The sequence below is a fragment of the Alexandromys fortis genome, unplaced genomic scaffold (assembly GCF_014885135.2).
Source record: "Alexandromys fortis isolate MF-2015 unplaced genomic scaffold, M_Fortis_MF-2015_v1.1 scaffold_121, whole genome shotgun sequence".
Taxonomy (NCBI): domain Eukaryota; kingdom Metazoa; phylum Chordata; class Mammalia; order Rodentia; family Cricetidae; genus Alexandromys; species Alexandromys fortis.
Genome location: NW_026068037.1, coordinates 2,101,180 through 2,126,571, shown reverse-complemented (window position 1 = coordinate 2,126,571; position 25,392 = coordinate 2,101,180). Strand labels below are relative to the sequence as shown.

General features: G+C 45.3%; 1 protein-coding gene across 1 annotated transcript in view; it reads right to left on the bottom strand.

Moving 5' to 3' along the window:
- Window positions 1–7,023: 7,023 nt before the first annotated feature.
- Plcl2 (phospholipase C like 2) overlaps window positions 7,024–25,392 on the bottom strand; it is a 179,015-nt gene continuing 160,646 nt past the window's right edge. Inside the window, exons 6-7 of the mRNA XM_050165065.1 lie at window positions 21,767–21,876; window positions 7,024–7,796 (exon numbers count right to left, since the gene is read on the bottom strand). Coding sequence (XP_050021022.1) covers window positions 7,617–7,796; window positions 21,767–21,876 — 290 coding nt within the window. The 3' untranslated portion in view covers window positions 7,024–7,616. The remainder of the gene's footprint in view (window positions 7,797–21,766; window positions 21,877–25,392) is intronic.

Genomic DNA, 25,392 nt, shown 5'->3' with positions numbered 1-25,392 from the left:
GCAGGTTCTGTCTCTCTCTCTCTCTCTCTCTCTCTCTCTCTCTCTCTCTCTCTCTCCCCCCCCCCTCTGCTCTGCTCCCTTCCATAACCACTAAATAACTACCCAACCTCACTCTGCATGGTGTGCCTATCTGTCTGTCTCTCACCCACCGCCCACGTGGCTCGCTGCAGGGGATGCCCCGGGGACCAGCCACCTTCGGAGACCTGCCTCGTGGTCTCATGTACAGGCCCTGCCTAGGACTGGCTGCTCTCGGGACCCCCTGCCCACTGCCTGTTCTCTGGGATCCCGCAGCAATCTTTAATAATCCATTACATTGGTGCTGAGACTCGAGAGGCTCTCCCACCCCAGTTTCTCTCTGGGGGTTGGGATTCTGAACCAGGTAGTTTTTTTTTCTTTACAAACACATATTCCATATGCCTAAGCGAGATTTCTACAGTGTGATCTCTACTCACACCACTGGCTTGGATTGGTAAGTTTCCCCATTCTGCTATGGTTGCTTCCCTCAGTTAAAACTGTGTTTGGACTGACCCGGGGTCAGTCAGCCATGCTAGCCCTGCACACTTTGTGTGGTGCATTCGACTGAGACCCCAGGGTCCCTCAGATTCTGCTTTTTATTTTTTTTCCATTTCTTTTTTCCCCCTTGCCATAAAAGGCCTCTGGCCTCTCTGGCTTCTGAGTCACCCCAACAAAATCCAACCAGGCCATAGCACCCCACCTGGGGGCAGGGGGCACCCTGCAATGGGTCCCTGTGGTGTTCACGCCTATTTGCACCCGCCTATAGGGGGAGATGTCCCATTATAGGCCTTGTGGTGTTTCACGGGTTTTCACAATTTCTGCTGTGAGTAGCAAGCCATCCATGCCCCCCCCCACCCCGGGATGGAAGCCTTTTAGAGGCCCCAAAACTACAAGCCTTAATGCCCCACCTTCACTCTGCCCATGTCCCATCAGCTCCACTTTTATGGGAGCTTTCTAACTACTGTCAGCACACAGGCAAATGGACCCTGCCATGGTTACTGCTGCCAACAAGATTGGTCGGATCCACGAGGTGGCTTTTTTCAATTCCTGCCTTTTGCTCCCCACCATGGCATGGCGGCTCAGCCACAGGGCAGATCACACCTCTAATCTCTCTTATTAGGCTTAAAATCACTGCAGCTCAAAAATTGTGGCTTTTCCATACATGTGACCTCTGCCATTTTGATTGGGGTCAGGCGACTTCGCCGCCATCTTGGCTGAGAGCCAGGTCAGGTGACCAAGTTTCACCATCTTTACCTGCCTTGTCCCCCAGTTTACTTATTTTTTTTCTTTTACTAAATTCCTCTTGATGACTCTGTCACATGAGTGTTTTGCACAGTGGCATGCCTTTGGTAGGGCTCACCAAGAGCATCCACTTTCCCCAGTTCCTGTTCACTCTGTGTGTTCATACATGTAACTTAAATGCACCCATGTTTACTATTAAAATGCACCCATGTTTACTATTAAATGTTATAATTGTTCATTACATCTCATTTCAGACTACAAAAACAATAAGTTTCATATTTTAAACTGGTATATACTTTTAAGTCTCTTACAAAAATACTTTATATTTAATCCAACCCTCATTTAAAATATATTAAGCTATTCTCTACTATTGTTAGTTCTGCCTTTAACCTTCTACTGCAAGCAGTTTTTCTTCTTTTTGTCTTTTTATGAGTGTAAATCTTACCTGTTAAGAGCCAGTACAGTCAAACTCTGACCCAATTCTCCAGGCAGATTCTATACTGTACTTATACCTGATAAATAGCCCTCAACTGCTCAGAGATCTGGGGAATATGACATTTAAATATTTAATTATTAAAAAAACTTTTCATAACAAAAAGAGACAGGTTGGCTCTTAACAGCAGCACTCTATTTCCTCCAAAGAAGACAGAAGACAAATGGGCACACAACAACGTCCACCTGCAATTTGCTTCAACTGCCAACTGACCACCGGGAAAAACTGCCTTTCATTTAAACTGAAGATCTCCAGACATGGACAGAATTGCTGGAATCGACAGCCTAGCTGATCAGGTCAAGGTAGGCTTGTCTTCCTACAGATTTCTAACCCACAGGATCTTCTGGAGCCTGGCAGGCCCTGAGCCAAACAGCAAAAGTCAAATGCCACCTCCAGAGACCATGGAGGACCCTGAGGAGTAGCTCTTGGTGCCAACCAAGTAAGTTCTCTGTCATTTTTTAATCAGTAACTCAAGTAAAATTTTTATCCTTCTCAAGGATCTCTGATGCAGTTTGACAGCTGAGAGGTTTTTGTCACCAAACAAATTTCAGATCAAATTTCTCTCTCATGATGCCTTTCATAGTCTTAAAAATACTTTTCATTATGCAAAAATTTCTGACATAAATATGCTACTGTTTATACAATGTATATGTCTAAAACTTCTGTTTTCACAAACCCAAAGAGTTCTTGTAAGTTCCAGGGAGCCGAGTTAAAGGATCCACCTTAAACAAGTCAGATACATCCCCCTCAATTCCCTGGTCCTAAAATATTTTTTCCTTAATTTAACTTTGTCCTCTGTTCTGCCAATACCTCAAACAGGTATAAGAGACACCAGACATTTCCATACCACAAACACTGGACAGGAGCAAAGAGACCAACCATGCCAGGATGTGGCCAGCACCCAGCCTTCCCAAGTTCCTCCCAAAGACGACGCCCACAAATAAGCAGGAGGAAGTCTTGGGAATCCACTGACCCAATTTCTTTAACCTGTGGCGCCTAATCTCTGATCTTTTTATTATAAACAAGAGACGGGAATGTAATTATCTGTTCTGTCCCTTTAAGAGACAAGCCACGGCCACTCCCTTCCTTTCAGAGAGGTCAATTCTGTCTTTCTTCTCTCTCTCTCTCTCTCTCTCTCTCTCTCTCTCTCTCTCTCTCTCTCTCTCTCTCTCTCTCTGCTTCTCCATTCCTCTCCCCTTCTCCCTTCCCTTCCATAACCACTAAATGAATATCCAGCCTCATTCTGCATGGTGTGCTTATTCGTCTGTCTCTCACCCACCGCCCCCGGGGACCAGCCACCTTCAGAGACCTGCCTCGTGGTCTCATGCACAGTCTCTGCCTAGGACTGGCTGCTCTTGGGACCCCCTGCCCAGTGCCTGCCAGCTGGTCCTGCAGCAAGCTACTTGGGGATCCGCAGCAATCTTTAATAATCCATTACCCCCCCCCACACACACACACAGTCTGGTTTCTGGGTTTTGCTGCCTTGAGGTGGCAGAGGTAAGCAGATGGGTCTTCATGTCTTCTTTGCCATTACATTACCTAGAAGCCATAGCTAGCCAAAGCAATTTGGACTTGCCATGTCTACACAGGATAAAGTTATATGGAAGATGGATTTACTAGGTGCTATATCTACACAGGAAGCACTCACATGGAAGGTGGATTTACTAGGTGCCATGTCTATACAGGATAAACTTATGTGGGTGATGGATTCCCTAGGTGCCATGTCTATACAGGATAAACTTATATGGGTGATTGATTCACTAGGTGCCATGTCTATACAGGATAAACTTACATTGAAGGTGGATTCCCTAGGTGCCATGTCTATACAGGATAAACTTATATGGGTGATGGATTCCCTAGGTGCCATGTCTATACAGGATAAACTTACATTGAAGGTGGATTCCCTAGGTGCCATGTCTATACAGGATAAACTCACATTGAAGGTGGATTCCCTAGGTGCCATGTCTATACAGGATAAACTCACATTGAAGGTGGATTCCCTAGGTGCCATGTCTATACAGGATAAACTTATGTGGGTGATGGATTCACTAGGTGCCATGTCTATACAGGATAAACTTATATGGGTGATGGATTCCCTAGGTGCCATGTCTATACAGGATAAACTTACATTGAAGGTGGATTCCCTAGGTGCCATGTCTACACAAGATAGAAACTTATGTGGAAGATATTTACCTGGTGTGCAGAGGTGACAGAATGTGCTTAGCATATCACACATGCCCCTGAGTTTACTCTGTGGGTAGGACATCACTGTGACAGCTAGAACCCTTACCAGGGCTTCAGTCACACATACAATGTGACTTTTTATTTCCACGGGACTGAGCAGTTGCTTGCCATTTTCTGCACATTTTGGCCCTGGTCTTCATTTTCCTGGATCCTAAATAAAGATACCTGTTTGTTCCTATGCTGTTCTGGATTACACAGCCCCCTAAAAAACAAGAGTAAAATTCTCTGTGTGTGTGTGTATATGTATGTGTGTGTACACATATATGCTCACAAACACACAACTCAGTCAATATACTATCAAACCCACAGGGATTTGTACCAAAGGTGACTCACATGGCTGTTCCCCATGAACATATGCTGACGTTGGATGGAAGTCACCCAACATAGTACCCTGATTTTCCCCACAATTCCTAAAACCCCAAAGCAGGGGCCTTATTTTTGTCTAGCAGTGGGATGAGTATAGACCTCCAAAGGTTTGATGCAGAGTGAGCTAGTAAGACCTTTCTTTACAAGACAGAATTGTTCCCAGGAGTCTGCAAATTATATCCTTGATTCTATTCAGTTTGACAAATGTCTTTCATTTCCATTTGAATAAGGACAAGGGAACTGAATGCTGACTGGATTGTCCTCACTGACAGGTGGCTTGTTCCACAGAACAGGACAGACAAGAGATAGCATTTGCCGTGGGAACCCCTCCTGACACTGTGCCCGCTCTTCTCTAACACTTAGCATATTAAAAACATAGCCGAAAGAAGCTTGTCTAATTAGCACCAATATGGCCTCAGTGAACACAAAGCTTCCATATCTGCAAAGGGACATGCCAGCAGTTTCCGCAGCTTCCTGTTGTTTTGCTGCAGGGTCTTACAGTTTCTGGAGTGCCAGGAGCACAAGCACTCACAGTTTCTGTTCCTTCAGTTCGAAAATCACCAGTTCTAGACCCGAATAAAGCACAAAAATCACATCTTACAGTTATTTGATCTGTATACTGTATGATAACCATTATCACAAATATAGCTACACCCTTTAGAGATGATTTCTAAACTTAACTCACAACTGAATGTTGCTTGCTAAGTTGCTAACAAGTCACCCATTACTTTCTCTTTCCATAAATTATTCTTTATTTTATTTATTTTAAAACACTGATTTTTCTCTCAGGTGTTCATCTCTAAGTCAGGAGCCTCAGCCAATGATTGGTGTTTATCTGGTATTATCTGAGAAAGCATTTTCCAATGAGACTCATGCCTGGCCAAGGACCAGTCGAGACAGGCATTATTAGAGGGCTCCTGGCTCGACCAGAGCAAAGCAATTCTTCTAAGTGGAAGTGAGAAAGGCCCACTGGGAGGAAGGACTGTGAGATGCTCAGTCAGGCCACCTATTGGTAAGTGAATGACTGAATCTCTGAAAAGAAACCAAGGCCTACTGAATGCTCAGAGCCTCACTCTTCCAGAGGGAAAGGATGTGTCGCTTGTGGGAAGCATTCAGGTTCCTGTCTCTCAAAAGCGCCATGAAGTTTCATTGGTTTTGAAAATAAAAGGTCAGATTAAAAACTTAACTGGTACAAGTGCCCTTCACTATAAAGGAGAAACAAACTAAGACTGAACTGAGGGATTTGTCATCAGTGGCCCCAGAGGAAAGTGTGGCCTAACCCCACTGTGGCCACTCCTACTCAGATTGCAGACAGCATGGCTAGCATTTCATTCAGATCTGCAGTGGGAAGTGTGGCTGGGAAGTGTGGAATACTGGAGGCCATGAGAGTACACAGCAGGTGACAATTAGTATTCAGCAGGTTGGCCTACCAGATGAGTAACTCTGATGGGGAGCCCCACGTGGAAATGACCGTAGGGTCACTGACTGTAAATGACTGGTTACTTCTGTCTGTAGTTTTTCTCAAGTGCCAGCTATAGGTATTTTCCTACTGCTTGTGTGTTTGTCTCAAGCATATATTCTATCTATGGGCACACAGAGCTGTGGATGGCCAGGAAGATGATTCCTGCTTTACCTGTATAATTCTGATGAATAGAAATAATACTAGGATATTTTCATTACTCAGTCTGATATAGGAAAGTAATAGTATTCTCCGTCACAAAGACAGATAATTTAGACTTCAGATCAAATTCAAAGCAAACTGGTTGCCCCTGGAGACGAATACACAGGACAATTTCCCAGGTGTTCATTGCTGATTCAAGGTCCTAACTTTGTCAGCAATGGACTTTCTTGCAGGTTCTCCCAACCTCAAGGCGGAGCCAGCTAACTGTTCCTTGTTCTAGTCCTGAATTCCAGTGTCATTCCCTGTCTGGGACCCTGACTGCAGAGCTGCGTGCTTACTGTACTCACCGCGCCTGCTCAGCGCGACCTCCCCAGCCTGAGGGAAACTGTGGGCTCAGTTTGGCTCTGTTTCTTATTGTTTACTCAAGAAGTGCTGTGTGACCCCGAAAATGTGATTCATACTTGTCCAGAGGCTTTGCTACAGGGGAAGTAGGAGAGAATGTGAGAGGTGTGTGCACATATACTGAAGGGAAGATGTAGCTGAGTATGCAGAAGGAGACGTCTGAGAGACGCAGAGAGAAGTGTTATGTAGCTGTCTGTAAAGAGATATAGCTCTGTGGACAGGGGTTTTCAGAAAGGGATTTCTTCAGTTGAAGTAAAAGAGAAGGTTACCATCAGGAAAGTGTGTGCTTGTTCCTTCTTTCTTAGGTTACCATCAGAAAGCATGTGTTTCCTTATCGACCCTCAGATAGAAAAAGTCGAGCCCTCAAAGAAGAGATTTTCCTAAGTCCTCTGCTCTCAAGACATGCTTTCACTACCCAGGATGCAGTCCTGGGAGCTGAACTCCCAAGCTGCAGTAGTGGAGTGTGAACTTACAGTTTAAATGTCAGCATCTGCCACGTAACCACTGTGTCAGACTGACAGCCACCCTAATGGCCAGACCGTGACCGAGGTGACCTATTTCCAGTAGTCATCTAACAGGTAATTAGCAACTTGGGAGAGGAAATGTTCATAAAGGTGATGGTGCACTAAAAGCATGCACTGCTGTTGGAGAAATATCATAAAAGATATCTTTAATGTGAACACTACATTATACAATGAAAAACATGTACAAGGTGCCACGTCCACCCAGCTGCCCACGCTGACACAGAACATCTTCAGCCAGGCAGCCTTAGTCCACTGTGCCTTCCTTGTGCTCAGCTCTCCGGCTCTGACACTCTGCTTAGTAGTTCTGGCTCAGCAAGCATGCCACCAAGCCCTCCGCAGCCCCAAGACTGGCAAGCACACACACACAGTAAGACAGCAGATCAGCCTTCTCACTAATAAATATAAACTTAGCAATCCAATCCGCTTCACCTGAGCCAACTGTTTTCACATAGGGACGGTATGCTTCTTGTGGAACTAGAGCAAAAACACTGTTCTTCACAGTGGAACTCAGGGCGTTCTGTATACAAACACAGCGTGTTTGGGCCAGGGAGAGACTTTCTTGTTAACGAGTTTGTCTTCACAAAGGGTAGCTACAGCCATTCACGGCTGCAGCAGACTGCAGTTGGGTGTTCCGGTTGTGCTCGGAAACCCCATAGTCTCCCTAGTGATTGGCTCTAGGACTGTAGCTCTCCAGTGACAGGGAGGCCCCTTAGTCTCCATTTTCATCACTGGCTTTCTCGGGGATGACTTCCAGGCTCCGGCGTGGCTTATGGGCCTCAGAGTTTTCAGTGCCTGGTTTGTTCAGTCCACACGAAACAGCTGCATAATGGATCTGCTTCAGATTCTCCAACGTCTCATTCTTAGCATATTTCAAAAGATCCGCTTGTCCCTAGAACAAAACATGCGATTAGACAGCATTAGACAGACATGACCACTGCTGGGCTCTGCAGCACAGACCTTCTGTGCAAACACAAGAACTTTTCAGCACCTTCTACTTAAAACATGGCCACCTCTCTAGGAGCAGACTGCTCTCTGAACTGCTTAAGTCAGCTCTTTCAGTGACTGCCAGTCCAATCTCGATTGTTGCTTTTAATGCTTGCGTTAAAACCCTGAAATAAACTATCCTATAGATGTTCCCCTCCTGGAGGGGTGGCCCCGTTCCTGGGAAGCTGACGGCACTTATGTCCTTATGTCGCTAAGCCATGGACAGTTACCCTTCTCACTCTGAGACCACAGATGACAGAAACAACTCGAGAGGAAGGCTTTATTTATTTATTTATTTATTTATTTATTTATTATTTATTCATATTTATTTATTTTGTTTGTTTGTTTTGAGACAGGGCTTCTCTGTCATTTTGGAGCCTGTCCTGGAACTCCGTTCAGTAGACCAGGATGGCCTTTGAACTCACAGAAATCCACCTGTCAGCTCCCCAGTGCTGGGATTAAAGGCGTGAGCCATCACTGCCCGGCAGAAGGCTTTATTTAGACTCCTAGTTTAAGGCTAGTGTCCATCATCATGGGGAGGTCATGGTGGTGCAGGAACGCGGAACAGCTGCTCACATTGTGTCTGTAGCCAGGAAGCAGAGACTGGAGGTCAGGCTGGACCATAAAACCTCAAGCCAGCCCTTCAGTGATCTTTCTCTAGCAAGGTTCTACCTCCAAAGGTCACACAGCGGTCAGAACAGTGCCACCGGCTAGGGTGTCCTACCGGGCATTCACATTCAAACTCTAACTAAAACACTGTGCAAAATGCTGGGGTGGTAGAGCTGCCAGCAAAGCCCACAGGAGACCCTGGTGACGCCGACTGTGGGAGCTGTCATGCTCCGGGAAGTGACGCGGGCACTGGTTCACCCAACCACAGAGTCATCTCTGTGTCACCAGCCTCCTGTCACCAGGGGTAAAAAAGGATTTCTACATGAGGAATCGTGCGACATCAGAACCAGGGCGTGACATTTGCACAGTGTGCCCCTTAGCTGTTTGTTACTTTCTCTCAAGCAGTTAAACCACGCACTAGCCCAGGGCTACAAAGATCTCTCCTGTGCTCCTCTACCCCTGACGACCCTGCTGTGAAATCAGCCTGCAGACAGGCCTTCCAAAGTGCTGAGTGAGCTCAGAGCAGCCCTCACCGAGTCTGCAGGGGACGTGGAAGGGAAGGCCCACTGCTCTGTGCTCTCAGCCCAGTTCAGCCCTGTATGAAGTCTGACCATCGGCCTGATGCATAGTAACCAACACATGTCAGGAAGAAAACAGGGAGAGACTGGCACAGTTGGTCTAAAACCCGGGCCGATACAGCTCTGTGTAGTTTGCCTACCGCGTCACTTGGTTCTGGGGGCCGGGCTGCCGTGTGCACCTTGGTATAGAGGACTATTCTGTCTTCGTTCCCATGGCATAAGACCCCTTCCACTGTAACACCAAAAGTGTCTGTGCACTGCTAAGACGCAGTCCCCGTGAGACGGCAGAGCCGCCACACTGCTCCCCGCGGTGACCAACAAGTCAACATCTACTGCCTACCACTGATAACTTTTCCTATTTGTGTTTCTGCACTGAATAACGTACCCTTGTCTGGATAGGCCATGGTTTACATACCCACTATCTACTCACCTACCAAAGACATCTGGGCTACTTCCACATTCTGGCAATTATTTTTTTTAAGTCTTTGGGCATAATTTTTCAAGTCATTTTAATAAATGCCAAGGAGTGTGGTAGCTTTATCATGTTAGTTAAGACATGCACAGTGTCTTACAACGCCATGACACCGTTTACCCAGGCACCATTCTCAATCCGGCCAGTAGTGGATGAAGTCCTGCCGCTCTGCCTCCCAGCCAGCATTTGGTGCTGCCTAATAAGATTGTCTTGGCAACTCACTGTCTCAATTTTGAATTTATAATAACACAATTTTGAACACTGTTTCGTTCATCTTCTGGATACTGTTTTGGCCACACTTCTTCAGGCTTTCTGAAAGCCAGACTGACCTGAGCTGTAATGGCCGACCTGTGAGAACGCCACCTATTTGGAAATCACTCCTTTATCTGATGGCAAGAATTTCCTTTGACACTGTCTTTCACAGAGCAGTTTTAGTTATAACGAGATCGGTGTCTATGGTGGCAAGTCTACAGCTATCACTGTCACACGCAATACTACCACACTTGCCCGCGGTCTCTTTAGCATTAGTTCTGGGTTCCCCTTCAGACCCCATAGTCCATGTGCCCCAAGTCAGTTTTCATATGTGACATTAGGTCGCTTCAGAATTAATTACTGAAAAGAGTCTTTGCCTTGTTTACTGAGGTGCCTCTGCTCAGTCAATTGTGCTCCTTGAAGCTGTCTGCAGCTCTGCTAACACCACGGTGTTTTAGTTACTATAAAATTTCAGCAGACCTCGAAGTCAGATAGTTTCAATGCCCCCACCCCAACTTCAATAATATTACTATAGTTTTTCCCCTTAAATGCTGCATTTCTGGGCTCCTCTCAGTGTTGACATTCAGTTTGGAGTCAGCTTGTTGGCATACGCAAAATAAGGGACTGGGATTTTGGTTGGAATTGTAATTAATCTACAAGTCCAGTTGAACAGCATCAAGCACTTGCCAACACGGAGTCACATCTATGGACGCTATGACGGCTAAATTTGGATGTGACTTGACTACATCTGGAACTCAACTCTTAGTCAGATCTTAGTCAGGAAGACCCACAATAAACCTGGCCCTAGAAAAGGACACCGGAGGACTTCCCTTTTTGCTGCTTTCGCTCACACTTGTTCACCTATCCTGTTGTGGAGGGTTCCTTCACTGACGGGAGAGCTGACTTCTTTGGCATTCTATCACAGACTGAAGGCCAGCATCTCTCCGGGAATCGACTCCTGAGCCAGACTGGGACTGCTGAGATTTCCAGCCTGTGGATCAAGCAACAGTGTCCCTGCCAGGGTCCACTGTTGGACTAGCCAGACTGATGCTGTAGCCAGACTGATGCTGTAGCCTAATGAATCCTTTCTAGGTCATATATATCCATCCTGTCTGTCCTGCTCCTCTAGAGAGCCCTGCAAATACAAAAATGAAATACCTCTGCATTGTTTAGTCCTTTTGGATTTTTTGGTCAGCATTTTATAGTTTTCCTCATGTTAGCTTAATATAATTTTTCTAAATTGATACTTAAAGATTTTACTTATGTGTGTGCTAATGTGCTTTTTAATTCAATTCCCCTTCTTTGTTGGTGTAGAAGAAGTGGTTTTTGTATAGTAACTGCATGCTGCAACTTCGAAAAAACACCGACTTTACAGTCTGTGACAGTCAGCTTCAGCTTCAGCTAAAAACACCGACTTTACAGTCTGTGACAGTCAGCTTCAGCTTCAGCTAAAAACACTGACTTTACAGTCTGTGACTGTCAGCTTCAGCTGTCAGCTTCCCACATCTGGGAACAAGAGGGAGCCACAACTGAGGAAATGTCCCCGGCAGACTGGCCTATGGGCATGTGTGGGGCATTTTCTTGACTGCTAATTGATGCAGCAGGTCCCAAACCACAGTGAGTGTCTCCACCAGAAGAATGGTCGTAGGCTATGTAGTAAAGCAAGCTGAACAAGCCAGGGAGCAGTTTCGGTTCCTGCCTCCAGCTCCTGCCCGGCTTCCCCCATGACAGGCTGTGACCTGTAATCTCAAATAAATTCTTCTTCCCCAGAGTTGCTTTTGATCATAGTGTTTAGCATATGTCTTACTTTTCTACTGCTGTGATAAAAGATCAAAAATAAAAGCAATTTAGGAAGGAAAGGAGTTATTAAAATTTTTTGTTTGTTTGTTTTGGTTTTTCAAGACAGGGTTTCTCTGTAGCTTTGGTGCCTGTCCTGGAACTAACTCTTGTAGACCAGGCTGCCTTGAACTCAGAGATTCACCTGTCTCTGCCTCCCAAGTGCTGGGATTAAAGGTGTGCGCCACCACCACCCGGCTTTGTTTAATCTTACAGTTTATAGTTTATCATCCAGGGAAGTCAGGGCAGGAACCCAGAAGAAGGAGTTGATGCAGAGGCCATGGAGGAGTGCTGCTTACTGGCTTGTTCCCGATGGCTTGCCAAGCCTGTGTTCATATAGCATCCAGGACCACTTGCCCAAGAGTAAAGCAACCCACGATGAGCTGGGCTCCCCACATCAATCACCAATCAAGAGAATGCACCAAAGGCTGTGCACAGGTCAACTGAGGCTCCCTATTCTGAGATGACTCTAGTCTGTGTCTAGCTGAAATCAAAACTAACCAGTGCATCTCAGCAACACAAAACAGACCAGAACACAGTTCAAGGAATTTTTACTTATTAATTCTTTCAGATATTGTACATCATCTCACCATTGGACAAAAACAAGTCTTTTTATTCCTTCTCTCTCTGCGCCCTTTATCTTACTGCATTAGCTAGAATTTCTGACTCAGTGCTGAAAGCTGCTGAAGTAATGGTGTTGCTGAGGTTCTTACACAAAGCATTTAGTATGTGAGCTGCGGGCGTCTGCAGATATCCTAGCGGTGTTGACGCACCTCCCCCCACTCTACCGTGAATGGACTCTGGGTAGGTGCTGGGATCCATGGGATTATCTGCACCCACTGCTATGACTGCATTTCCTTCTGCCCAATGTGCTGTTACACTCAAATATCCACTGTAGATCCCCAAGATTCCAACTGCATATTTCAATACATATGACACAAGGTCTTACATTTCCCCCTACACCGTTGAGAACATCAGGTTATACTTAGGGTTTTGTTGTTGGTTTGAGTATCAGGGTGATAGCAGTCTTACAGAGTGAGTCTGGAAGAATACACTTCTTAAGAAATTGGTCCATTCCCTGTATGTCACCAAGTCTGTGGACACAGAGTGCTTTATGATCTTCCCTTGATAATCTCTGAATGTCCATAGGATATGAAATTCTTTTATTTTATCCACTAGTAATTTTTGTCATATCTTTTCCCCACTCAGCCTAGCTAGAGGTTTATTGATTTTTTTATGTTTGTTTATTAAACAGATTTTTATCTTGTTAATTTTTTAAAGCTTATTTACTGTTTTCAACTCTATTGATTACTCCTTGAATATTACTTTTGTTAATGAAAATTAGTTGGTAGTCAGTGAAAATGCCTAGCTGTAATACCCTCTAGGGCTTAACATGTTCCAAACTGAGCTCTGGACCCCATGTTTCTCTGCACAAGCTTCCCTTCATTAGAGCAACCCCATTCCTAATGTCCCTGCCTCAATGACCCTGGTGTTGCCACTGGCTCCTCTATCACTTTAGCCATTGCACCTGCGAGCAGCAGCTTCTGCCTGGGTTTTCAGATCAAGTTCTTCAGCTTCATGACGGCCTCACTCGCACCGCGCGCTCTAAGTTACCGTCATCTTTCTCTGACCCCACTGTCAGCATGACCAGGTCATAACACATCTTCTCTTTCTTAGCTTACAACCCTTTAGTGAGTTTTGCTTGGAGTGAGGATCAAAGTCCTTGTTTGTGTCTCTGAGTCCTACCCCACTGCTGGCATTTTATCCCCGTATCTCCTGCCTCGTTCACTTAGCTCTCACTATTCTAGGCTACTGAAGCCAGCAGGTCCCCTCCACGTGGGCCTTCCATGTGCAGACTGAACCAGCGCCTCCTTCAAGTCACAACACTGATATGTCCTTCCAGAACTGAACTGGCACTCCTGCCCACAGCCCTCCGGGCCCTTTCCTGAGGAGCTTTCCATACTCACAACCACCTGAGGCGCTTTTGGGCTGGGGCTTTGGGAGTGTGCGGACCCCTGAGCCTAGGGAATTAGCAGTTACTTGGAAAGGGGTCAGTGAGGACAGCTGAATGAATGCAGAGCAAAGATATGCAGTTTCTTCTCTAGAACATTCGGGTCTGCCTTTCTCTGTGCCTGTACCTGTGACAGAGGAATACTTTATTTAATGCACATTGAGAATAAGAACCCAGGTTTTGCTGCTCTCTGTCAGCATATATAGACCCACCACATGATAAAAGGAGTTTTAAAAATAAAGACCCTGAAAAGCACAGAATTCTGTGTAATAACAGGGCTCTTGGCTGCCTGCTTTTGTTACCCAAATTTAGGTGGGTCATTACGGCATCTGAAACAGATTGATCAGGTGTCAAACCACGATCCATGAGGCAGCAAACGAGCTCACAGGCAACACATCTAAGTTTGGGGGCAGCTGCACCTGGCCCCGATGCTGTCCATGTGGTTTCTGAAATGAACTACTGCGTTCAACTCTCCACTGTGAAGACCAGATTCTGACAGAGGCAGTACTCACTGAGGTGGCACTCACAGCCCCATTCTGAAGCCTTTACAGAACAAGAAGTTCTAACAACACTGCTGTCCACTGACCAAGGGTGAGCAATTTTGAAGACTTCTGCAAGCTGCTTTCTAGTGGTTTCAGAAGAGAAACTCACACTGCCCTCAGTTTCAAAGTCTGCTCTTAATTTTATAACTTACTCTGTTTGATTTTTATCTCAAAAGAACTCTACTAAACTTAGGTCAAAATGCTAAAGGTTTTTACTCTGGCACACAAAATAACCTCTAAAAGATGCCGCTATAAGAATTCTACCAGACTTCAACGATGCACTACGCTCCTTAAACTCCTCAACTCCAAGCCCGCCCTATGAAGCAAGCAGCCCTCTAACACACAAACTAAGGAAAGACACAGTGGACAAAGCTACAGACTTTTGCCCCTGGGAAACACAGATGCAGAAATCTTCAATAAAACACTACAACATAAAGAAGAACATCAGCCATGGCTTTATCATGCAGGGTTAGTTAAAGGTGAATAAGCCGATAAATATAATACAGAATATAAATGAACTTAAAGACAACATCACATGATTATCTAAGAACTATCTAAAAAAAATGTTTACTGTACCTAGCAATCAAGGAAATGAAAATCGAAACAACTTTGAGATTTCATCTCACCCCAGTCAGAGTGGCAAAGTGGACAAAAAATTGCTGGTTCTCCACCCAAAAACGTTCTGGAGAAGAGGAGCCCTCACTCACTCTTTATAATGCTGGGAACTGGTGCAGCCGCTCTGGAAATCACTGTGGAGAATTCTCAGAAAGCTAAAACTAAAACCACCATGTGACCCATTTCTTTAGCCCTTGGTGTCTGTCTCAAGGACCTGGCATTCCACTCCACACAGTTGCTTAGCAATGTTCACTGTCCCCCATTTGCAATAGATAGAAAATGTCCTTCAACAGATAACCATGGAAACACGGTCCACACAGACTCTAGAGCACTATCCAGTTTTAAGGAAGAGAAGCGTGAAATGTACGAGCAGGTGTGCGGACCTAGAAATGATTATATTGAGTGATGTAACCATGACCTGCAAAGACAGACACCTCATGTTCTCTCCCATCTGTTTTTTAGCTCCAAATCTTCATATGTGATTATATAACACGGAATAAATACAGAAACCAGGACAGTGCAGAGGGACCACGGGGTCAGGAGTGGGGAGCTGAGAAGGACTAGCAGCACGCAGGCGGTAGGAAGGGGAAATGGGGGTCAGGAGTGGGGAGCTGAGAGGGACTAGCAGCACACAGGCGGTAGGAAGGGGAAATGGAAACGTGAGGAGAGAAGAGGGAGACACACCACGCCATGGGTGTTTGATGAAGCCTCAATGAATCCTATTATAGTCTCTAAAAGCACATGTATGTGTGTATATAGACATGCATGTATTATATGTTATTTGGGGTAAATTTAAAATAACATGACTTCTTAAGGCCTTTCCAAACATTTTTGGCATTATTTGTACTTGTCCCCCTCCCTAGGGCTTCTAGCAAAATGTACAAAAAAATACCCTGCTTTGACCTTCTTTTTTGTTGCTTTTTCCTAATTAATTAATTTTATGTTTATTAATTTATAAATATGCCTGCATGCCAGAAGGTATCAGATCCTATTATAGACGGTTGTGAGCCACCATGTGGTTGTTGGGAATCGAACTCAGGACCTCTGGAAGAGCAGCTGGTGCTCTTAACCGCTGAGCCATCTCTCTAGCCTCTGCTTTGAGCTTCTTATCCACTAGAAACACAGAAGACTGTGGCAATCCTTATCAATACCATCAACGCCCCAGGGACAGTGCCAACTTAGGCTGAGGCCTAGACAGCACCAAAGCCCAAGAAGACAGGCTTCAGCCCAGTTACAAACTCAGGCCTAGTCATGTGCTGCCCCCGCCTGGTGACTACATCTGTATACATCTCATTTTCCTACATCCTGCAGATCTGCATGCAAGAGGGCCATGCTTCTGTGTCCCTCAAAGATGCCACACAGTGAGTGCAGCTGCTACGCCATTTCTCATGAGAATCTTCTACAAAGCAAACCAGACAATGGAGTCTGCAAAATCCAACATACATCTCGTGACAGCACACACAGCCAAGATAGCAGGAAGTGGTTACACATTTTATGCAGGCAGTCACGCCATGAAATCTGTAGTAAGTATTTTATGATCACTGCTTTAGGAGATGGAGACTCATCTACAAAGTGAGTATGCTTCAATTTGCTACATCATAGGCATTTAGAACCTTACAAGCCAAAGGCCCAAGCCCCCTTCAAAAACTCTGAACAAACAATGGAGACCAGCAGGTGGCAGACATCAGGGTACGTCAGGAGAACATAGAGATTGTTTAGAGCATCGGATCACACTTGTAGATCCTGTGCAACACAACAATGGGCACAATCAAAACGTGAAGTTAGACACCTTAAATGTGTACAACCAAAAATAAATTTTATAACTAGTAGGCTGGGGATGTGGCTCAGGCTATAGTCCTTGCTCAGCATGTGTAAAGCCCCGAGCCCAATCTTGAGAACCGAAAAAAGGGTAGGCAAGATAATGAGATATTATACTTCAGATTGTTCCAATCTATTTGAGGCACAACACTGAGCGAATTCAAGTATCCATATGGTCTTTAAGCATTAATGGAATGTTGATGTAGACTCCCTGATGACTCCAGAAAGTGCACCACTCTGGCAGAGATGCTGATAATACAGAGTGATGAACGTAACGGATATGGGAGACCTTGAAACCTGCGTCTCAACTCTGCAATAAACTTAAACATTACAAAAATAAAATAAAGAAAAGACCCTTTAAAAACATGGGTACTATTTAATGTTTTCTTTACTTTTTTTTTTTTTTTTTTTTTTTAGAAAAGATTTCTTTTTATGTGTATGGGTATATGGCCTACAGGTACATCTGTGTGCTATGTATGTGCAGTGCCTGTGGAGACCAGAAGAGGGTGCCTGACCACCTGGAACTGAAATTGTAGATGTTTGTGAGTTGCTATGTAGGTACTGGGACTCAAAACCGGGTCTCCTGGAAGGGTGGTCAGTTCAGAGCCATTGCTCCGGCCTCAGTACCTTTCTTTCAGCTGCAAGTGAAAGTAGCTCAGAGGGTTCTGGATCGTAATGACAGTGCTAAGTCTGAAACCACAAAGCTCAGTTATGTCAGTCAAAAGAGCAAAGCCTTCTGGGAACACTAGCCACCCTTTACTAAATGACTGCCTTGTGTCAGGTGCTGTGGTCAGTGTTGTAAAGACTGCTCGTGACAGTGCACGTGTCTGTGAAGACACTCCTCTGCTCCTATCTGATAGCAAGGACACTGACTTTGGACACATGGGAGACTTTGGCCAAGGCAGAATCTGAAGAGCAGATTACAGTGAAATACACCTCACTTCCTACGTGTGTGTCTTGTGTTCCTTTCAGGTAAATGTGAGCCCCACCTAAGGAAAGCTGAACCTCACTTACTGAGGCAAAGGAAGCGGAATCCCCACCACCTCAATGGACTCTGTGTTGCCACTGCAGCTACACACGCTTTCTGTGACTTAAAATACTGAAGCCGAAACAGAGACTTTAGCTCTTGTGTGCTGAATGAGCAATGCGTGACTCCAACGGTGGGACTGTGGGAGCATCCCTCACCATCCTCTCTTGGGGAAGCCAGAGGAGGGCTTCCTATTGGTCAGGCCCACTTTCCACTGAAGTCTCACTAAACCTCGCAATGGAAACAAGGTCACCCAACATCAAGTAATTCGCAGCTATAGCAACAGGCACAGGCGTCTCTCCAGGCCTGAGCACTGACCAAATGTGCCCGTGTATCTCCCATCCTGTGACTCAGGGTGAGCATGCACTGCTAGTGAAGGGCACTGCTCTCTGGCTGCCCCTCTCACATCCTACAGCAGCCCTGGGAGAGGAAGTGGAGGGCGTATTCAACTCCACAGTGCAGCATCCTGATCATATAAGGACGGCAGGTTCATCTTTGCTTTTGAGTCTTGAAACTCTTACCATCACTCTGGACTCTAATCTAATTTTTGGTTATCCCCCAACTTACCAAAGCTCTATAAAATTTCAAATAAAAATCAATTTAATTTAAATCAAGAAAAAATGCCATTCTCTCGAGAACGCAATTTCCTACTTTCAGCACCTCAGATGGAGGTTCCGAGGCAGCACTGCAGAGGAGGTATCGCCCACAGTGTTTTCTCATTGCCTCTGATGTGTCACAGGCAGGCAGGCTATGGCACAGTACAGACACTCAGGTGACAGATGGGGAGGAGTGGGCTGGGACCAGCTCCACACCTCTGCGGGTACCCGAAGCAGCACACAGGACCCTTCCCTCACATAAGGAATGTGGGGGGTCTCTCAGCACATTCTGTGTGACCACACAGAAGCCGAGGAATCACCGCACACTGGTATGGTCCCTGGGATGTGCTGTGTTTAAAACAGATCAGAAAGAGCAGCCTGCCCAACAATGAACACTACTGTTCACACGCTACTCAATTAGAAATTAGCTTCCAGTCAAGGACAGCTTTCCAGAAAAACCAGGAACACACGACATCACTAGTAACACAGTAACTAAACTGGGAACACACGACATCACTAAACACAGTAACTAAACCGGGAACACACGACATCACTAAACACAGTAACTAAACCAGGAACACATGACATCACTAGTAACTCAGTAACTAAAGCATCTGAGAATTGCAGCTGAAAGGGAAACAGTCATCCATGGACCATCATTAAGACAGTCTGCAAGGTTCTAAGGGAAGTACTGGCCTAGGATAAACAAAGAAGATCTAGATTATGTCTGTACAGACACCATCTGGTCAATTGACTTATTTTTGGCAAAAGTCCTATGTTCCTAGAGAGAATAAGTCTCTAATTGCTTTTGGAGTTTTGCTCCTATCCTTGTTTCTGAGGACAAAGAGTGCAGGACACGGAACCAGCTGGGCATTTCACATGATGGCAGCTGGGTTTGAACCAGCTTCTTTAACCCACTGAACACTCACTATACGAGCACTCTGCACCTGCCCTTAAGTGAGAGTCCAGCCATGGTCCCTATTTTCAAGGCAGGTGAGCTCCCAACAAAACAATGTCTTCTGAGTGGCTTTGGCCAACACCACATGGGTCAGGAAAAGCACACAGCTGACTTTTGTAATCACAAAATCATGGGCGGGGGGAGCCCATCTTAAGCCACTAGTTTTGTTACATAGCAGTAGGAACCTGGAACAGCCAGTGAAAGTAGCCATCTTTGGACCAGTGGATTGGTGCTGGGGAAGAGCCAATCCGAGGAGGCTGTCACTGTGGGATGCCTGGCTGGGCCAGCAAACACCATAGAGGCTCCCTTATCACATCACAGAGGGCCAAGGAGAGGCTGGGCAGTAAAGCAGCAGATGGATGAGCAGGAGTGAGGAGCAGGAAGAACGCAGGGATGCACAGAGCAGAGCAGGCAGAGCACCAGCCCTGAGGGACACAGACATTTCGGGCCACCCGGGCAGGAATACAGTGTTTTGTTACCAGAGTTCCCTCAGGTCTCTCATGATCTCCAGTGTGCGCTAACACCTCTCATCCATTCTAGTCTCAGAGAAGTTTTGTTCCTGATAACCAGCTGCACCAGGGTTTTCCACCATGGAATTCTGCCACCTCCTGTGACATGGCCTCACAGTTGGTTTCCTGCTCCAATCCCCGAGTGCTGTGATCACAGACATGTAACACCACACGACATTTAACAGGCTCATAAAGCTGATGACAGTTACACTGGAAACCATAAAAATACTATAAGAAAACACTAAAGAAAAATTCTATCTTAAACTCAGCCAAACAAGGGAAGTCCAAATTTAATGATGGTCTTCTATGTTCTGTGTTTGGAGCTGAGGATAAAACAACTGGAGGGAAGGAGAGAAGAGGCTGGTGACACTGGGACAGTTCAGAGATAGGAAACAGAGTAGAGTGTAAGTCAGGGCAGTCACTGAGGCTGGGATCTGAAGCCGGGGTAGAGGGAGCTCCAAGCCAATTGTAAGTGTGGGGTAGATAGTAAAGGCGACACCTTGATGGGTATGAGACAGGAAAGAGCTGAGTGTGCGGTTCAGCAATAGAGCTTGTCCAGCATCAACAGGTACTGTGTTCTCTCCCCAGCACCCACTGCATACACCAGACAAGATTAATGGCAAGTGCTATACTTCAGAACAGAGCAACAATACTTAGAGATATAGCAATATTGCTTATAAATATCATAAATTTAAATATTGTAACAAAGAATCTGGCTGCCATCTGCCCATGTCCTGAGGCTAATTTAAAAATTAAAGGACTACTTTTTTTGGCAGGAGAAATTTAAAGACATGTTGGGTCTATGGCATCATTACTGCTGAAAATGCTCATGCAGGTCCTCTATGAAAAAGTACAAGTAAGACAGAAAGAAATGTAAAATATAGCAAAAAAAAAAAAAAAAAAAGAAGACCGGGAAACTTAATATTACAGCCAAGGTGTGCTGGAAGAGAGGCCACAACTATCAAGGACAATTGGCCTTTCAGATTAGGCCCACTCGGAGCTGGAACAAGGGGAAGACTTGTCTTCAGGTCAAGACCCACCCACCTAAGTCTCCAACAATTCCAAGAAAGCAACTGAATAAAAGTGACTGCTAATGTGATTAAAGGCACAGGGCCCATCCCAAGCTGGCAGCCAAACTTGGCAGTGTCATCCAAATGGCGCTGGGTTTTGAGGCGTACAGAATGCAAGAGTGAAGCAGAGATGGGTCTTCTCCTCCAGTGTCAGAGTGAAGCAGTGGTGGGTCTTCTCCTCCAGTGTCAGAGCCTCTCAGGCCGCGCAACACGGGCAGGGGATACTTTTGTAAAGGCCCTGAGAAGCCCTCGCATGAAGCTCGGAAAGGAAAGCTTGGGATGCAATGGAGATCACAAGGGGCTAGAGACGACAGAGCTGTGGGGTACCAGGAGAGCTGCATACAGGGCACGGAATCAACCCGAGTGAATTCTGAGTGAACTCCAGCAAAGCTGGAGGGGAGGAGCCATCTAAACCCCTTAAAATTAAAATTCCCAAAAGTAGACATGAAGCCATAGGACTTGGCATTCCACCTGCTAGATCTTGCAGGTATTTCCCCTCATGTCCCCATTCCTCCCTTTTGAAATGGTAATGTATATTTAAAATGTCAAGACTGTGAAAGACTATGGGGACTTCTGAAGTTATACTAAATCCATTTTATATTACGCTATGGCCATAAGCCCATGGAAACGAGAGACTGGAATGTGATGGCTGAAATGAGATATATCCTCCACAGGCACAGGCACTTCCCTTCCCGCCGGAGGCACTGTGTAGAGGTTTAGAAGGCACTGCTATGCTGAAGGATATATGTCCTTGGGACTGGGTTTTGAAGTTTTACAGCCTTGTCCTACTTCAGACTGCTCTGTTTCATATTTGTGGTTGAGGATATGAGTTCCTAGGCTCCAGCTCTGGCCATACCTGCTTGCTACTGAGCATCCCTGCTTTAAGGGACTCATCCCTCTGGATGGTAAGAAAAATAAATTCTATAAGTTGCCTTTGTTGTAGTATTTTACCATAGCAACAGAAAAGTAACAAATACAGTACCTTTAAGATTGTAATATTCCAAGTAAAGCTCTCCACCGCCTTCTGCAATTTCCGTTCCTTCAGTCCCTCCTTGGTGCCTATGCTGTGCAAGTGTTCATGGAATTCCATGGCTGAGAGAAATAAAAACAAATGGAGGTTATTACTTCCTCATCCTATAGGAGGCAATGAACTGGGAACATGTATTTTCTAGGCATATCTACAACAATCCCAAGATGCACTGGAATTCCATCAATGTGTCTATTTAAGACTGTAAGGGAGGAAAGCTGGGAGATTCCACATATCGAGAGATGGAGAGTATCTCTGAGGCCAGTGAATGTTCCTTGCAGGTCTACAATTGTCATTTGCACCTGCTTCTTTTAGATAGGCTGCCCACAACCAGAAAAGGAGCTACAGCTGACACAGGTATCTAGGGTCATCTCTACTGAGGAACCAACACTGGCACAGGCAATGAACAGGATGCAAAGACACACACTTCCTGTCAGGAAAGGTCAACGTCAGTTTTGTTTAATGGTAAGACTATTGAGCTGAAGTTAGCTCCATCACTTTTGTCCTTAGAGCAGGTCTTACCGAGAATGCGCGTTAAGTCTTGTCGTCTGTGTGGCTCTCTCATGGACAAAGCATAATCAGGTTCAGTTGTTGGCTCGCTGTTTGCTTGTGTCAGTATGTATGTGCTTTTGTTTTACAAAAAAATGTTTTCCAAAAATAAATCTACAAAATTTATTCAAAACTTAACCTAATTCCAAAGGCTATCAAGGTATGTTCGGGTAGGTCTTGCTCCACCCGCTGTCCTTCACCTCTGCCCTCCTGCTCATTTCTAGTGTATGGGGTTAATCTTCCACTGTGCTTTCTCCGTGTCAGCAGAAATACACAGTGCACCACAGTCCTTCCTCTCCGCACGTGCTGCTCGGATCTCATTTCTGTCTGTGCACAGTGCACAGTGCAGCTCACTGCACAAGTGCAGAGAGCTCTGGCTCATGCTTTCACAGTCACAGGGCCTGAACTGTTGGTGAGCCAGGGTGGAGCTGGCCAGTGCCTACTGACAGACGCTGAGAAAGCACATGTCTGCTAGTTACTGTATTTACAAGAATATATAATTACTGTAAAGCTGGTAAGACACTGTATGGGTCTCATGCATAGGAAGCAAGCATTGTAATAATGAGATGTATCACCAGCCCTACTTTGAGTTTTATTATTTACTTATTTTTAAAGTGGTATCCATTTTCTTTACATTTATATATTTGTGTACTTGTGTGATTTGAGCGTGTGTGTGCATGTGTGTGTGTGTTTACATGTGCAAGCATCACATGAAAGGACAATTTGCTCAAGTAGGTTCTCTCCTTTCACTATGTAGGTCCTGAGACCAAACTCAGGTTGGCAGGCTTGGTGGCAAATTCCTTTCACCATTGAACCATCTCACTGGGCTTTCAAGTTTAATTCAGTCCTCCTACCTCAGCCTCCAGAATGGTGGGACTGCAGGTGTCAGCTGTTATACCTGCCTTTCTGTGCTGTTCCGTTTGCTTTCACTGTTGCTTGAGTGTTCCATCTTCTAATTCCCTTCCTACGTGACACCACTTCAAACAGCTCCATACAGTGAGTGACAACGTTATTTCTTAGTGTCTGTACACATTAATCAGAAACTGATACATGGGGCTGCAGTGAGGGCAAGACCCCACCCAGCTAAGCTTAGAGGCGAGTGTGGTGGTGCACACCTTTAATCCCAGCACTAAGAAGGCAGGGGCTGGCAGATCTTTGAGTCTGAGGACAGCCTGATCTACAGATCAAGTTCCAGGACAACCAAGTTTAGGCAGTGATGAAAACCACAGATAACCAAAAGCTGGTGAGCATGTAAATTGAAAAGGGGGCCATGTTCCAGTCCCCCAAAGCAGCAGAACTTGGCAGCTTTAGCCATGTGGTTCTGGATTTTGAGCTAAAGCGAGAAGAAATGGGCTATAGAGCCTCCCTCTATGTCTAAGGAAAGCCTTTGAAGACAGGCATGTGTCGGGGTGTCCCTGAGTGGTGGCCCAGAGGTCATTGTGTGAAGCTGTGAAGGTGAAGCCTGGGTTACCTCGGAGACCCCAAGAACCATGGGATATCTGCCAAGGATTGCTGCTAACAGGAGTGGAGTCAGCCCAGGAGAAACAAGTGTGCTGCAGTCAACAAAGCTGAGCAGAGTTGGAGATCTGAAGAGCGTTCAGACATCAGACATGGAGAAGCAGAGTGTGGAGTCTGCCAGGCTGATTTTCAGTCTTGCTTTGATCCAGTATTTCCTTGCTATCCCTTTCTTACATTTTGGAATGGTAATGTATATCCTGTGCTATTATATGTTGGAAGTATTGATCTGCTTTTTTATTTTTATTTTACAGTTAAGAGACTATATGCATTTCAGAAGAGACACTGAACTTTATACTTTTAAATAAGTTTGAGGCTGTTATAGACTATGGGGACATTTGAAGTTAGACTGAATGCATTTTTGCATTATGCTATGGCTCTAAGATTTTGGAGGCCAGAGAGTGGAAACAGTGGTTTGAAGGAAAATGGCCCCAAAGGGAGTGGTACTCTTAGGAGGTGTAGCCTTGTTGGAGTAGGTGTGATCTTGGTGAAGAAAGTGTATCACTATGGGGTGGACTTTGAGGTTTCCTGTGCTCAAGCTTCTCCTAATGTCACAGTCCACTTCTTGTTGCCTTTTGATCAAGATATCTGCCTGCATGCCACCATGCTCCCTGTCCCGATGATAATGAACTATAAGTCATCACCTCAAGTAAGAGTTTTCCTGTATGAGAGTTGCTGTGGTCATGGCATCTCTTCTAAGTAAAAGAAACCCTAAGACACTATGCAAGCATAAAGACCCAAGTGTGATCTCCAGAACTTGTGCAAAAGCCAGGTGTGATGGCACATGCACTTGTGAGAAACTGTGCACAAAAGTCCTGTGATGATGTGTGTTTGTGATCTTGTACGTGAGGAGTGGAGACAGGGATCCCTGGGACTAGCTGGAAAGTTAGACTTATCTAATTGATGAGCTCCAGACCAGTAAGTCACACTGTCTCAAAAACTAGTGAACGGTGGCTAAAGGACTGGGGGTGACGTCTGTCTTCCATACACACGCACACTCACATGTGTACACGTTCTTACACACCTTGGCAATAACTTACCAGGAATTACTCTAGCAAGTCACAGTATTTTTTTTAAGATTGTTGTTCCATAGTAGACATAAAGGACTTGCTTAGGTTAGATGTTAAGTAACCTCCTATTTCCAAATATTTACAGCAAAGAACTAACTCAATGAAAAACACTCTATCTTATTAAGAAACTTAAAAATAGGGTTCCTTCTCCTTTTATAAAACGTTTATAATTCTGCTTAAAGAATAGGGCAAAGCCTACAGTGGCTGGTAACAATCAGATAAACAAAAATGTTAAACTAAGTCATACAGCCTGTCCCAGATCTGTTTTTAAAGCCCCCATTGTTAAATCAGAGGGAAGTAAAGGGCATAGGGAGGAAGAAGTGGTGGGCAGGAGTCTGTAGCTATGGACAGCCAGGGAAGTGGGTGTGGTCACTAAGAAACTTTACAGAACATGTGGCTGTGGGGGGCTTTCACAGCTTGTCGGAGGAGGATGGGGACAGACCTCAC